Here is a 14,467-nt window from a genome sequence, read left to right on the forward strand (position 1 = left end):
GACTAGGCATACTGAAGCTGGCCGACTGGAAAAAAGGCATCCAGGCTGGGAAAAATCCCAAAAAAATATATAATTTAAGGGTGGCCAGCCTACAATCAAGGGCTATGCAAAAGGGACCAAAAGGACACCAAACATGGGAGAAACTTGGGATGAATGTGCTAATAACAACCTCGTTCCGCTTTGGGCCATATAACCTGTAGCCTTTGGAAAGAGAGTGATATCCCACAAAAACAAGCTTCTAGGACTTCGAGTCAAGCATCCCCCTCTGCTTCTTTGGAATGTGAACATAGACATCACTCCCAAAAACACGGAAATGGGAGACATCTGGTTTCTTGCCAAAATAAGCCTCATATGGAGTCATCTTAGGTACTGAAGTCGTCGGAAGTCGGTTGAGGGTATGGACAGTCGTAGCCACAGCCTCTCCCCAAAGTGGATGAGGAAGATCACGAGGCTCTAACATCATCCTCGCCATCTCCACCATGGTCCGGTTCTTACGTTCAACTACTCCATTCTTTGAAGACGACCCTGTATTGGCCAGCTCTCGCTTGATGCCATGTTGTGCACAAAACTGCACAAAAGCATTAGAAGAAAACTCCCCTCCTTTGTCAACCCGAACAGTCTTCACCTGCAATCCAGACTCCTTTTCCACTATAACATGCCAATCCTTGAACCGAGCAAAGGCTTGGTCCCTTTGGGAAAGAAAATACACCCATCATCCATGTGAACCTGCTACGATCATCCACAAGCAGCATGAAATACAAGGAACCTCCCAAAGATGGGGTTTGCATAGGGCCACACAAGTCAGTGTGTACCAACTCCAAAGGTTTCGAAGCCCGCCTAGTAGCATGCTTCGGAAAAGACTCCCCGTGTTGCTTACCACGAATGCAAGAACTATAGTGTCCCTGCGTGCTGCCGACATCTGGCAAGCCATCCACCATCTAGTCCCGGAAAGCCCTGCCGCCGCAGTGCATTCACATTCAAGTGGCCAAAATGGAAATGCCACAAATCACGGAGTTGAGTACCTGTTAGAGAAGAGAGTGTTGAGAGTTTGTAAATCCCATTCTCCACTCCACCTTCCCAAACAACCTAGCTTGTTGCTTTGTCCTGGAGAGCAACAAAATGCTCATCAAACTCTACCCGCAATGCCAGTCTTACAAACCTCATGCACTGACAAAAGATGAAAGCCAAGGGATGGGACATAAAGAACCTGGGAGGAATGCTTCCCCCCCTCTGCCATCGAGAATAATCTCCAACCTGCCCCACTGTGAATCAGGATAGTGGATTTGTCACCAATAAAGGTGTGACTTGTCTGCCATCGAAGATCCTGTAATAACTCTTGGGAAGGAGTCATGTGCCTAGAAACACCACCACTCCCAAGTACCCCTAGTGGTGAGACCGACTGCCTCCCTGCTCGAAGAAGATGAAGCTTCGGTGTCCATAATCTCCAAGTGCACAAAATCTGGAATCTTTGCAGCTGTAGCCGAGGAATCAGCACCTCTCTCGGTGCTCCGCTGAGGACACTTACTCCAATAGTGACCCTTATGGCCACAATGGTTACAGATCCACTCGGCCTTAAAAGCATCACGCTATGAGTTAGGCTTCTTCTCATAAGACTTTGTCGGTGAATACTTCCCTTTGCCCTTGTTGTTGCGGCCTTTCGACCGTTGGCCAGTCAAAGCCTCAGAACCTCCACCTTGTGGAGAGTTCGTAAACCGCTCTTCCTGGTCCAAAACCATCAGCACAAGCTCCTCTCATGTAATGGTGTTGAGCATCCCATTGGTGATCAAAGAAGAATAGAAAGCTGAGTACTGAGGGGTAAGATGAGACAACAAAGTGATGGCCATATCCTTTGAAGATATCTCCTTCCTAGCTTGAAGACCTCCTGTTGAAGAGCGTGGAGTTTGTTGATGTGCTCTTACATCGTCGAAGACTTTGCAGGATTCAGCACTCGCATTTGCACTTCCAAGGAAATTCTCTTCATGGGTGATACCTTGTTGTACAAAGAAGCCAAGTGTTGCCAAATCCCTCGGGCCAACGTCATGTGTTTGATGTGATTGATCACTTGGGGTCTGTGATTAAGGAAGATGAAAGAACGCACACGGGCATTGACACGATCCCACAACTGTGCCTGAGCCTCGTGCTCTTTCTTAGTAGAAAGTGAAAGCTCCTCCTCCTCCAACTCTGGCCTTGGAACTCCAACCACAATGAAATCAGCCAAATCATAAGACTCTAAGATAGACTCCATCATTACCTTCCAGATGCCATAATTGGTCCCGTCCAACTGTCGGTCCATTGGGAATGTCGGGAGGGTGGGGATCTTTACATGCTTCTCAGCCATCTCGGGAAAGTTTGCCATCTCGAGGGTTCACAAGGTCTTGTGAAGGGAGGGTGGTTGGGAAAAAAAATGAAGAAGAGGTTGCAACTGCTATGCAAGGTGGCTGTCCAGCAATGATGGTTGCCTTCTACCTGCTTCTCCACGTCCCGAACAGCCCAAAAATTCTCCAATCAACACCTAGAAACAGCAACCCTCAAGCTCTCTGAAACTCGCGGCGGTAGTGCCCGGGGGACTAGGGCCTTTGACACACTTGTTGATACCATCAATGCATATTAAAACATTTAAACATAGCCACAGCCTTAACACATATCCATCATCACTTTGCATAAAACATAAAAGCGATAAAACATCCACAAATGCTGAAAATGGAGCTTGAACGTGTGACACCACATAGAGGCCGGAATGGGCCGACCCCCCCCCCCCCCCTTTGGAGTATTTTATTACCCAAGGAGAATAATATCATGTACAAGCTTTGAGGGCCTTACTCTCCCCACGGGAGATGCCGGATTATCCATATACAAATGCCATAACACAGCCCAACACGAGGCTACCAAGCTGGAACACAGGCTGTAGAAATGCCGAGCCAACAACATAATCCATGTACCTCCGTGTGGGTACTGATTCTTCCCCAAAAACCACGGGTCTTCATGCAATAGAGCTGGTACAGCAAGTACAACTCTCCATTCAGTCGGTACAACAAGTACAATGGCTGGTACAGTAAGTACAGTGGTTGGTACAGCAGGTATAGTGGTTGGGATAGTCGGTACGGTGGTTGGTACAGCAGGTACAAGTACAAATGCTAGTACAGCATGTACAGTGACTAGTACAGTCGGTACGGTGGCTGGTACAGTAGGTACAACAAGTACAAATGCTGGTACAGCATGTACAGTGACTAGTATAGTAGGTACAGTGGCTGGTACATCAAGTACAGAAGCTGGTATAGCCGGTACAATGGGTGGTATAGCAAGTACAACAAGTACAAGGATTGGTACAGCAGGTACAAAGGTTGGTACAACAAGTACAATGGCTAGAAATCATAATAAATGATTAAATACCCTTGCCTCCAGCATTTCTTCGCGATGGAAGCCTCCAAAACAAACCCCAACAGCCGGTATTCTTCATGGGCAGCCTTCAAGAGAGAGAGAAAGAGAGTAGCCATCATTAGGGAAGCTTGTAACGGTGGTAGAGGCTAGTGTGTAGCAAGAGAGCCTCCTTTAATGAAGAGAGAGGGCTCCAATTTATAGATTTGGGCCTCCCATGAGCTAAAATGGTAAGAGAAGGCTACAATGACAAGTGGAGAGCCACACAATAGCTGAAGTGACAAGTGTGAGGCCACTTGTCTCACTTTGATCCACTTTCTAACAAGTGTCAGGCCACTTGTCTCACTTTGGTCCACTTTCTTGCTACATGTCCCAATCTAAGAGATGGGTGCTTCCGTAAACTTTATCTCTAAAAATATCCCAACTGGTAGACATTCTGTCATAGGCACTTTGCCAACTCTTGGTATCTTCTCAATTCCAGATGTAATGACGCGAACAGAATTTCCATCGGAGTCAGGCCAAAAATAGCAACTCTCCTAAATTTTAGGAGTGTGGTCCTTTGTATTCTAGGATAATCCCCCATTCCCAAAGCTTGTACTTTCCAAATATTTAGACATCCTGGAGTCCACCAGACCCCTTTCATATTGGGAAATGTCCAAGCTGGTGACACTCTCACTGTCTCCAAGCTTCAAGCCACTTGGGGCTTTGATACCATGTCGGAATGGGCAGCGGAAATGAGACTAACTGTTGTGAGAGAGAAACACAGAATTGTAACTCTACTTTATACAAAGGATCTGGTACAACAATGGTGTGGGGGGCAAGGGTGGTATACATACCACCTTGGGCTGCTGGTCGGCCACAACAAAACGGGCCGACAGCATCATAACATCTCCACGACTGGAAAATACTAGTCGGTCAGCACAAAACTAGTCGGCCAGCACCTGAATCAAAGTTGGCTAGTAAACATCAGTCGGCCAGTGAACAAATCAGGTCGGCCAGCACAGTACAGTCTCCATGGTACCGACATGAGATGACTGTTAACATGCCTCTCCTTGTACTCTCATGATTGTACTTCTTGTGTGTGTGGATTTCTGTGCTTGGCTGCAGCATCTCTCCAACATTTGGTATCAGAGGCTTATGCTCTGTGATTCTGGGGACTCACATCTGCAGTAGCAACTCACTTGGAGCAGCCCGTTTTTTTATGCGGTGGCAGTTTGCAGCTTCAACTACCTCCTCTCCCTACCTTGCTCTCGTTAGAGGATCCCTTGGGGTGCCTAAAGCCCTTATAGGCCTTCATTTTCAAGGAGGCAAAGCTCCATTGGAGCTAGGAGAAGTAGGAAAAATAGCTGCCACTCTATAGGTCAGCTTGGCCATCTTCCATAGCCCACTCCAGGAAGCCGTGTGCACACACGAGCTCGTCGGCAGTGTAATTAACCTTCCCCCTTTTCAATTTCTCAATTTGGGTATTTTTGCCCAGTTCCGCCCAATTTGTGGTGGTTTAGCCCATTACCGCCGGTCATCGCTCAGCTTAGTCGACGGCATTGCAACTCCCATTTTGAAAGAGATTTTTTTGATTTTTTTTTTCACCACTGTTCCTAGTCTCTTCCCGAGTCTCTCAAGCCAAAAATTGTCGAAATCGGAGTTTGTTTGGGCCTCCAAAACACCTCTGCAAGTTTTCACCTTGTCCCAAAACAGAGCTGAAATGAGCATAGGGGACCGGGGTGCGTGCGGGAGTCTTCAAGCTACCCATCGGTGGTACCGGCATTGAAATACATTAACCGAGCTTGCAGAAATCACAAAAAGTAATCTCTATCCCTACTTCAATACTTTTGTAGGTCTTCAGAGAGCTACTTGCAGTGTTTCACATTGCGATCAATGGCATACATACTCGCAGTTTTGCATCACTTGCATTCAGTTAGGTACAGAGAGTACACTTGCAGTTTTTGGGATGCTTTTTGCTGAAGACAAGTTGTGAGAATATGTGAATATGAAGTGGAAGCAAATAGAGATCACACAAGAGAGAGCAGACAGCCAAGAGAGATCCAACACTTGAGCCAAGAACTGAAATGAATTGAATGAATATGAAGGCACAATGGCCATGCTTATATACATCTCTTGGAGAGCAGTCGGCCAGTAGCAAAAGGCACGCGATTGTCGTAAAAGTGATAAATGCCTAAAAAGCCTAAAAAATATGGAAAATATCCCTAATGACATCAAATAAATATGTGGATAAAAAGGGGCATAAAGTAGAGTAAAAGAGAGCTGAAGATGACATGTCCAACACCCTCCTCTCAGCTCTAGCACGGGGGTTCGGCTCCCATACAGGTAAGGAGCTGATCAATAGTATCTCGAGGAAGAGGTATGGTGAAGAGATCAGCAAGGTTTGGTGGAGTATTGTCTTGAGAAGGACAATACTCTAGCGTAATGATAATGAACAAAGTGAAAGTAGACCTCAATATGTTTGGTCCTACCATGTAAGGATGAAGTTTGAAACGCCAAGGCACTCTTGGCTGTCCGTAAGAATACGGATTAGAGAATCCGAGAGTACATCAAGATTACTCAACATCTGGAACAACCATAGCAGCTCACACCAAGTATCCAGATAAGCACGGTACTCAGCCTCAATAGAAGATAATGAAACTGTATTCTGCTTCTTGGATCTCTAGGAAATAAGGTTGGAACCAAGAGTGAAGCAATAACCAGAAGTGGATCATCGAGTATCATGATCACTTGACCAATCAGCATCAGAGTATCCAACAAGCTTAGTGCCTCCTTTGAAAGAGAGACCATAGTCCAAGGTACTGGATAAGTATCGAAGAACCCTCAGAGCGGCATGCCAATGAGAATGTCGAGGAGCGGAAGAGAACAGACTGAGAACACTAACACTGTAAGAAATGTCGGGCCTAGTGTAAGTTAAATAAATAAGAGAACCAACAAGCCTCCGGTACTGTGAATTGTCCTCGAAGAGGGGAGAGGGATCATCACGGGAGAGCTTGGAGTTAGGATCCGTCGAACCAGAAATTGGACGGCACTTAGCAACCAATCTGGCTGTGTGTTTGGCTAGAGATCCATCAGCATGAAACTGGTCTTAAAGACCCACTCGATCGGTCCACAAGCTCCCATGTATGATTCCTCTCAATGGAATCAATCTCGGACTCCATGGCAGCCCGCCACACCGGAAGGGCAAGAGCCTCTTTGGCTATAGTAGGCTCATATGACTGTATCACTGTTCTCATCAAGGCAAGGTTACAAGAATGATGAAGCTGCTGTAATCTTCGTGCCCGTGTCAAAGCTTGTACTGAAGAACCAGCAAGTTGATGAAGTTCTATATCAGAGAGATGAGAATCATGAACAGTAGTTTCCAGTCATCGTGGAATCTTGGGGGCAATCCTCCGTTGCACAAGAGCAAGAGGAGGAGGAGAAGCCTGGGAAGGAGGAAGTGGGGGTGGAGAGCAGGGGGTAAAGAAGTTGATGGTAGAGAAGTTGGTGATGGAGTTGGGGTGGCCGAGGACGGAGAAGGGACCCTGATGGTAAGCTCGGGATGAGAGCGAGAATCATCTGATGAGGGTTCAACAAAGTGAACATTGCGAGAAATCACCAAGGATCGTGACTCTGGATCCCATAATCTGTAAGCTTTGGAATGAGAGCTATATCCAATAAATTTGTAGTTCTTGGACTTGGGATCAAATTTGGATGTGTCAGAATCAGGGATATGAACATAGGCATCCCAACCGAATACTGTGAAATGAGAGACGGAAGGTTTCTGTTCAGTAAAAGCCTCCTCTGGAGTCTTATGAGAAACCACATTTGTAGGAGAATGGTTGGTGATGTAAATAGCAGTGCTCATAGCTTCTCCCCAGGAAGAGGGAGGAAGATCAGAAGCAGAGAGCATGGTACGGCTTTGGAGATGAATTCTCTTCCATTGTCAGAGCGGACTTGTCGAACCTTCTGCGTGTTCGCAGTCTCGACCAAAGTCACCCACTCGTGGAAGCGGGAGAAAGCTTGAGATATTTTGCCAAGAGATAAACCCAAACTTTGCGTGAGTAATCATCAATAATGAGCATAAATTACCTGGCTCCTCCTTGGGTAGTAGTTTGCATGGGGCCGCACAAGTCCATATGAATGAGCTCCAGAGTACGAGAAGCCCGATGAGTAGCCTTGTGAGGAAAGGCATCTTGGTGTTGCTTGCCGTGAAGACAAGCTACACAAGTGGAGTGGGAGGGTTTCTGTGGTGGAAGATCCTCGACCATCTGCCAAGAAAAAAGTTGCAGAGAAATATAATTTAGATGTCCGTAGCGAGCATGCCACAAATTTGTATCCACATGAGCTACCAAGGCATGATAGCTGTGAAGAAGTTGCAGCAGTTCTTTAACCGATAAAGACTACCTTCCTGGATACCTGTGGCAACAATCTATAAGGTGTTGGTGTCGATGATCTCAAGGACCAAACTGTCGAAGTAGACACCATATCCTTTCTCTGCAATCCGAAAAATTGAGAGGAGATTATTGGAGAGCTTGGGAACATGAAGCACACCCCGAATGGTAGAAGGTTGGCCCAGGGAAGAGTTAAGTCGCACATTACCATTAAGTTGGAAGCTGTTGGCGTTGGATTTTGTTGCCTGCTTGTCTCCTCGCTGTTGCCACGTCAGCAAATGCTATAGCTATATTCCACATAGTGGGTTTCGGTCTTCACAACCCTCCTATATGGGGCAGTTCACCCCATGGTCTCTCTTATTCCCCACTTATGGTGGACAACGGGATCGGGGGTGGGGAGACCATCATCGGCCAAGCTAGGCCATCCGTTGTTACCATTTGGCCCACCCAATTGGTCCACAAGTGCTTTCTCATTATGTATGTACATTGGATTGGCGTCATGGCAGTTGCATATGCCAGAGATTTATGCCACTCACGTGATATTGTGGTTTCTGCTGGGACCGGGCCTGTGTGTATATGCCTAGAAATGCTCGGAGGATTGGTGTTCCATTGGTTCTGGTATCTCGTATACTTGTTTGGAGCACGTCTATTTTGGTATAGTCTCATGAACGGGGATTGTCCATATCAATGCTGCATTGCATAGCATCTTTATGTGCTTGCTTGCAATTGAATTTGCATGTTGTTTACGTGCTTGCCTGACCAATGCGTAGTTCCGGGTAAGGGGACGCCCGTCCGTGAACTGTGCGTGTGAAACTGTCTGCTGACATGGTTATGTGGCATGTGATAGGTGGTAAGTATTGGTCATAAACCTAGCCTTAAGAATTAGTGAGTGTGTACACACTTTATAAGTTTTGGGCGACCAAATTATAAATTATGACCAGCCTTGTGTTCGCACACACTAATGTCCCGAGGTGGACAAAACCTGTGTCCATCCTAGCTTGCACCATCTCTCTCTTCCCTCCCTCTCTAGAAGTAAGCGCCCCCTTCAGGAGGCCTTTTTGGCTGTGTTTTTTGCACTTTCTCCTTCCCAACTCCATATCCAAGCTTGCTAGTATGTTTTTCAAGCTTCCAAGAGTGTTTCCAAGTGGTGTTCACTCTCCCACACACTCCCAATGATTGAAATTCAGCAAAACAGATCTTATTTTTGTTGTAATTTTTGGTATTTTTGCTGAAAGCCCTAATTTCAGCCTTCCTTTCTCAAGTTGAACCATAGGGGGAGCTTTCCTAGGGTTCCCTTTATCCACTTGAAGACTTTTCAGATTGAAGATTTTAATACTCCAAACGCTTCCATCGCGAAGACTCCTGCAATTGGTAAGCTTTGATGCTCAAATATGGAAGTAAGTAGCAAGAGGGAGGAGCAGGACTCCATGTTTACATACCTTGTGTAGTATTCTCTTGTCTTATGTGCTCTCTTGTAGATTGTTGCTATCATTTGTTGGTGGAACAATAGAGAGGAGATGGTAGGGAACATGGGCACTTGAGAGGGTAGTGTGAGTTGCAAGTCTACACCCACAACCACATTGTTTGCAATACTATTTTCATATGCATTGGTATGGAAATCTGGTCAGAAATGCCCATGACACTATGTACTTGAGTCTCCCAAGATCAATATACTTTATTTGAGGGAGGGGCTGGCCGTTCCGGCTCATTGTGCGTCTCTTGTTAATTCAGCAAATTTTTTCTTGTATTGAGCATGTTGTCCATTAAATCTTGGTGTATTTAAGTGTATTGATTAGCATTGTGTTCAACCAAGTTACATCTGTCCTCTCCGCATTGCTAGTGGTTCTTCTGGGCGGCTCTTCCGCGTTTCTTTCATGGTATCAGATCCTGTTCGGCTCTTGGGCTCTGTCTCGGATTCGCTCCTACACGGCATCGTTTGGGCGTCCCATTCTGGGGGGGTGTTGGTGTTGGATTTCATCGCTTGCCTCTCTCCTCGTTGCCATGTCAGCAACTGCTATTGCAGCTATATCCCACAAAGTGGGTTTTGGCCTTCATAGCCCTCCTATGGTGGGGTAGTTCGCCCCATGGTCTCCCTTATCCCCCACTTATGGTGGACAATGGGATCGGGGGTGGGGAGACCATCATTGGCCAGGCTAGGCCATTCATCCTCTCCGCGTTGCTGGTGGTTCTCTTGGGCAGCTCTTCCGTGTTTCTTTCAGAAGCATCACCAATGGACACCGTCCAAGAGCTGGGACGAATTTCATGAAGAATGGTCATGTCAGGAGTCATGTGAGTAGTACACCCACTATCAACCACCCAATTCGTAAGACGTGAGGTGGAAGGAACAGGAGAATCAGGGGGAAGCTCCTCAATACTGATGAAGACAGTCTCCTTGGTGGAAGAGGATTTTTGAGCGTGGTTGGTGGATGAGAGGTTTGATTGGGGGGTTTCTTAGTAGAACCACCTTCTCTCTTCTTCTTGCGACAATTAGGTACCCACCAAGAGAGCAAAGGGGAAAAAACACAGGCTGAAAACTCTTCTTGATGACATGTGGAAGTACAAGACCTCTGATACCATGTGAGAATATGTGAATATGAAGCGGAAGCAAATAGAGATCACACAAGAGAGAGTAGACAGCCAAGAGAGATCCAACACTTGAGCGAAGAAGTGAAAAGTATTGAATGAAAAAATTAGTGAGGGAGAGGGATGATTGCTAAAAAAAAAAGCAGCAAAGAGTACAAAACTAGGGAGGGAGAGGGATGGCTGGGAAAAAAACGCAGCAAAGAGTACAAAATTATGGAGGGAGAGGAAGGGCTGAAAAAAAATTGCAGCAAGGTACTACTATAGGAGAAACGCAGCCAAGAAGTGTTGTCCATGAGGCAAAAAACAGCCCCGAATCAGCACAGAAAAACGCTGATTTGTGCCCGAAGTAGATCTCCAAAACATAGCCACCAAGGAGCAAGAAGGGAAAAAAATGCAGGCTGAGAACTCTTCTTGCTGATTTGTGGAAGTACAAGATCTCTGATACCATGTGAGAATATGTGGAAGCATATAGAGATCACACGAGAGAGTAGACAGCCAAGAACTGAAAAGTATTGAATGGATATGAAGGCACAATGGCCATGCTTATATACATGTCATAAAAAGCAGTCAGCCAGTAGCAAAAGGCACACAATTGTAGCAAGTGATAAATGCCTAAAAAGCCTAAAAAATATGGGAAAAATTCCAAATGACCTTCGATAAATATCTGGATAAAAAGGGGCATAAAATGGAGTAAAAGAGAGTTGGAGATGACATGTCCAACACAATCTTGATGGGACTAACTATCCATTGTGGGCTTATATGATGAGGCACTTACTGGTTGGGCACTTACTAGTTGCCAAAGGGCTTTGGGAAATAGTTACAGGAGATGAAGAACGCGCAGTATTTGCAGTGCAACATGTTGCTCCTGCTACTTCTATAGGAGATGTTATAGTCGCTTCAATCATACTAGCACCTGTACCTCCTACTTTACATCAAAGATGTGGGATTCTAGAGATGCATAGGCACATTCCCTCATTGCTCTCTCAGTGAAGAGGAGCATTATACCACATATCCATTCATGTGTCACTACTAAGTTAGCGTGGGATGCCCTTGCAGCACTATATCAGGTGTGCAACAAGGCTTGTGTGGCCTACTTGAAAAAGTAGCTGGATATATTGCGTTTGGATAAGGGTGACTCTATGGATATGTTGCGTTTGGATAAGGGTGACTCTATGGATGAGTATCTCACGAAGGTGAAAGACCTTTGAGAACAACTAGTCCACATTGATGACCTTATTCCAGAGAATTCACTTGTCACGACTCACTACTACCATCCGGAATGCATTGCCTGACTCATATCAGGGCTTTGTTGGTGACAAGACTAAGGTGGAATAACTGCCTCTTTTGGCAAGGATATAGAAAAGGGTGATATAGTGAGAAGCCCAAGAAGAAGGGTAAATGTAATTATTGTCGAAAGCCAGGGCACTACATAAATGAGTGCAGGAAAAGGCTTGCAAAAGAGGAGGAGAAGAAAGACTCTGGCATGTCTGTGGCCGATGCATCGGCACTTAATGTTGACACAAAAGGATTCAGCTAGCTATGCTCAAGATGAATGGGTATTCCAGGTGCACTGCAGCTATGATCCTTTCTTACATGATGTATGCATGGTAGTTACAGATGCTGATGCATGGTACTTTGATAGTGGTGCTAGCAAGCACATTACATCACAACATCATCTCTTCTCTTCCTTGGAAGATGCTCCCGAGGGGGGGCACAGTTACATGTGCAAACAAATCCAGTTATGTTAAAGGAGTTGGAAAGATTGAGCTCACTGCTGCAAATGGTGGGATGATTACTCTCTCTTGTGTATTGTATGTGGTTTCGGCCATTGCTGGGTCCGGGATAGTGGTCCGTTTTATGGATGACTGATGCACTGTACATGATTGCGGTGGTGGGGATATTATTGTTGCATCGGGTACTTTATGTCATGGTATTTATAGGCTTGATGCATACGAGAGAGTTGCATGGGATGTACATGCAGTGTGTAGTAAACCTGAAGGGCTAGTCCCCTACCTTCCTCCTCATACGGCATGATGATCGCGGTCTCAATGGCATATGAGAGAGTTGCATGTGATGTACATGCAGTGTGTAGTACACCTGAAGGGCTAGTCTCCCACCTTCCTCATACGGCATGATGATCGCAGCCTCAATGGCCCAAGCAACAGTGCCCCACGTAACAATACGGACGGGAGCCCGACCATAGTGAAAATGTGGAGGATCCTCTACCAAACCTGCCGAGCCTTTGGGCAATCCCAAAGACAGTGACGCTGAGACTCTTGGGGATGGGCACACCTTTGACATGACGTTGGTCTAACCCCAATGGCTAACAAAGCACATCAGAAGTTTTTCCGTTGAGTAAATATGCTGAGAAATGAGAGCAGTTATCTCTCATGTCACATTTTTGCTTTTGTAACAGTGTTCACTTGCATATTACAGAGACTTTCAAAGTGGATATAAACAATACAGTGCAGCTGCTTAAAGGAGATAAAGGCAAGACAATTCGTGAAAGGGACATACTGGTATGTGCACATCTTCTTTTCAACGCCTCTTCTTTCTAGTTGCGCTTTGATACTTTTGCTTGAAGTTAAAAGCTTGGAGCAATTACCTCTTGTGCAGGTGGTTGGGGAGTCGGGGATTTTTACTCTGCATGACATCACTCTTCTTCATAATGCGGGAGTGCAGGCGGTAAGTAGAAAGGATTGAAATAGAGTCTTTTTTTTGAATGCATGCTACTAAAGGAAAGGTTATGAATGCAGAACTCATTTGCCTTGGTTGAGGGGTGCTTGGTATTCTGATACCGTGCATGTATCATGTGCAGGTCTTGGTAGGCGAATCTTTAGTGAAACAGAATGATCCAGCAGCTGGAATTACAGAACTTTTTGGGAAAGATATTTCAGAGCTCCAGGTTGCAGCTTGAGCAGTGTCCATGATTTTCAGTTTATGTAAACTTTGTTAACTGGCACTTCCACAGTATACTTGCAGCCCATTTGGTGCCAAAATTTGATAATTTTAATAGAAAGACATGGGAGTACATCCATCTCTTGCTGTTGCTACAAATACCGAAGGTTTTTTTCCGTTGCCTCTGTGTAGCTGGCAGTCAGAGGCGTCATTGGTGTCTCCTGTGACCGTACTCGCACACTCTTACCAATGCTCACAATTGTGCCTCCTCCGATTCCTCTTCTCATGATCGTTTTGCTCTCCTCTCTCAGTCACAGTTGCAAGTGTGTTTGTGGGTTTCTGACGACGACAGTTTGCGGCCTTGCAAGTTCTTCACCGCTTGCATTGATGGCCACTGTTTGAAATGATCAGGATTCGAAAGTCTGCAGCGACACTCCCCTTTCACTATTGTGTACTTCCTTTATTGTATGCATTGAGGCTTAAGAGCACGCATGAAAAACTTGAAAGTGAGCTTCCTATATTTCATGATCCTTATATTAACAGGGCCACGGGGGTTTAGTGTTTTGAATCAAAATACTTGTATGATGTGTTGTGGATACACGAACGTCTATATCCTTCACACTAATATGTTTCAATATTTACGACAAGCTTCTACACCTGCAATAATAATTGGGAATGCATGTTTGTAAGGTGTCATGAAATGCTCAAGCCTAGCTCATCTCATCTGGGGAAGTGGTGTAGCGGGCCATGAATTATTGGGGGAGTTTTTGAGTGGTGGGCTAGGAATATTTGGGGGGATTTATAGAGAGAGAGAGAGAGAGAGAGAGAGAGAGAGAGAGAGGGAGGGGGGTAGGTAGGTAGGTAGGTAGGTAGGTATTAACATTGGTAGAATTCAACTCGAGGGCATATACGACCAATAGTGGGACTTGAACTCGGGTGGATCATGGCCTTTATAAGGGCCCTCACACTAGCCAATCTGCCCCACTTTGTGGGTGGCAGAAAGGTAGTGCGAGAGTACTCTTTTATTACACAGACACTACGGGAGAGAGGTATTAACGCCGATAGAATGCAACACGAGGGCATATACGACCAACAGTGGGACTTGAACTCGGGTGGATCATGGCCTTTATAAGGGCCCTCGCACTAGCCAATCTGCCCCACTTGTGGGTGGCAGAAAGGTAGTGAGTGGCGGGCCATATTCCATGACGTGAATGTCATAATACTTGAAGTTGTCACTG

The 14,467-nt window shown here is 45.7% G+C and overlaps 1 protein-coding gene across 1 annotated transcript in view; it reads left to right on the plus strand.

Moving 5' to 3' along the window:
* Window positions 1-13,868, plus strand: part of LOC147636403 (Aldolase-type TIM barrel family protein) — a 78,669-nt gene extending 64,801 nt beyond the window's left edge. The window contains exons 8-10 of the mRNA XM_086801848.1: window positions 12,768-12,850; window positions 12,948-13,016; window positions 13,150-13,868. Of these exons, the coding sequence (XP_086657974.1) occupies window positions 12,768-12,850; window positions 12,948-13,016; window positions 13,150-13,248 (251 nt within the window). The 3' untranslated portion in view covers window positions 13,249-13,868. The remainder of the gene's footprint in view (window positions 1-12,767; window positions 12,851-12,947; window positions 13,017-13,149) is intronic.
* The last annotated feature ends 599 nt before the right edge of the window (window positions 13,869-14,467 follow it).

The sequence above is a fragment of the Cibotium barometz genome, chromosome 8, assembly GCF_041138505.1.
Source record: "Cibotium barometz isolate CiBa-2024 chromosome 8, ASM4113850v1, whole genome shotgun sequence".
Taxonomy (NCBI): domain Eukaryota; kingdom Viridiplantae; phylum Streptophyta; class Polypodiopsida; order Cyatheales; family Cibotiaceae; genus Cibotium; species Cibotium barometz.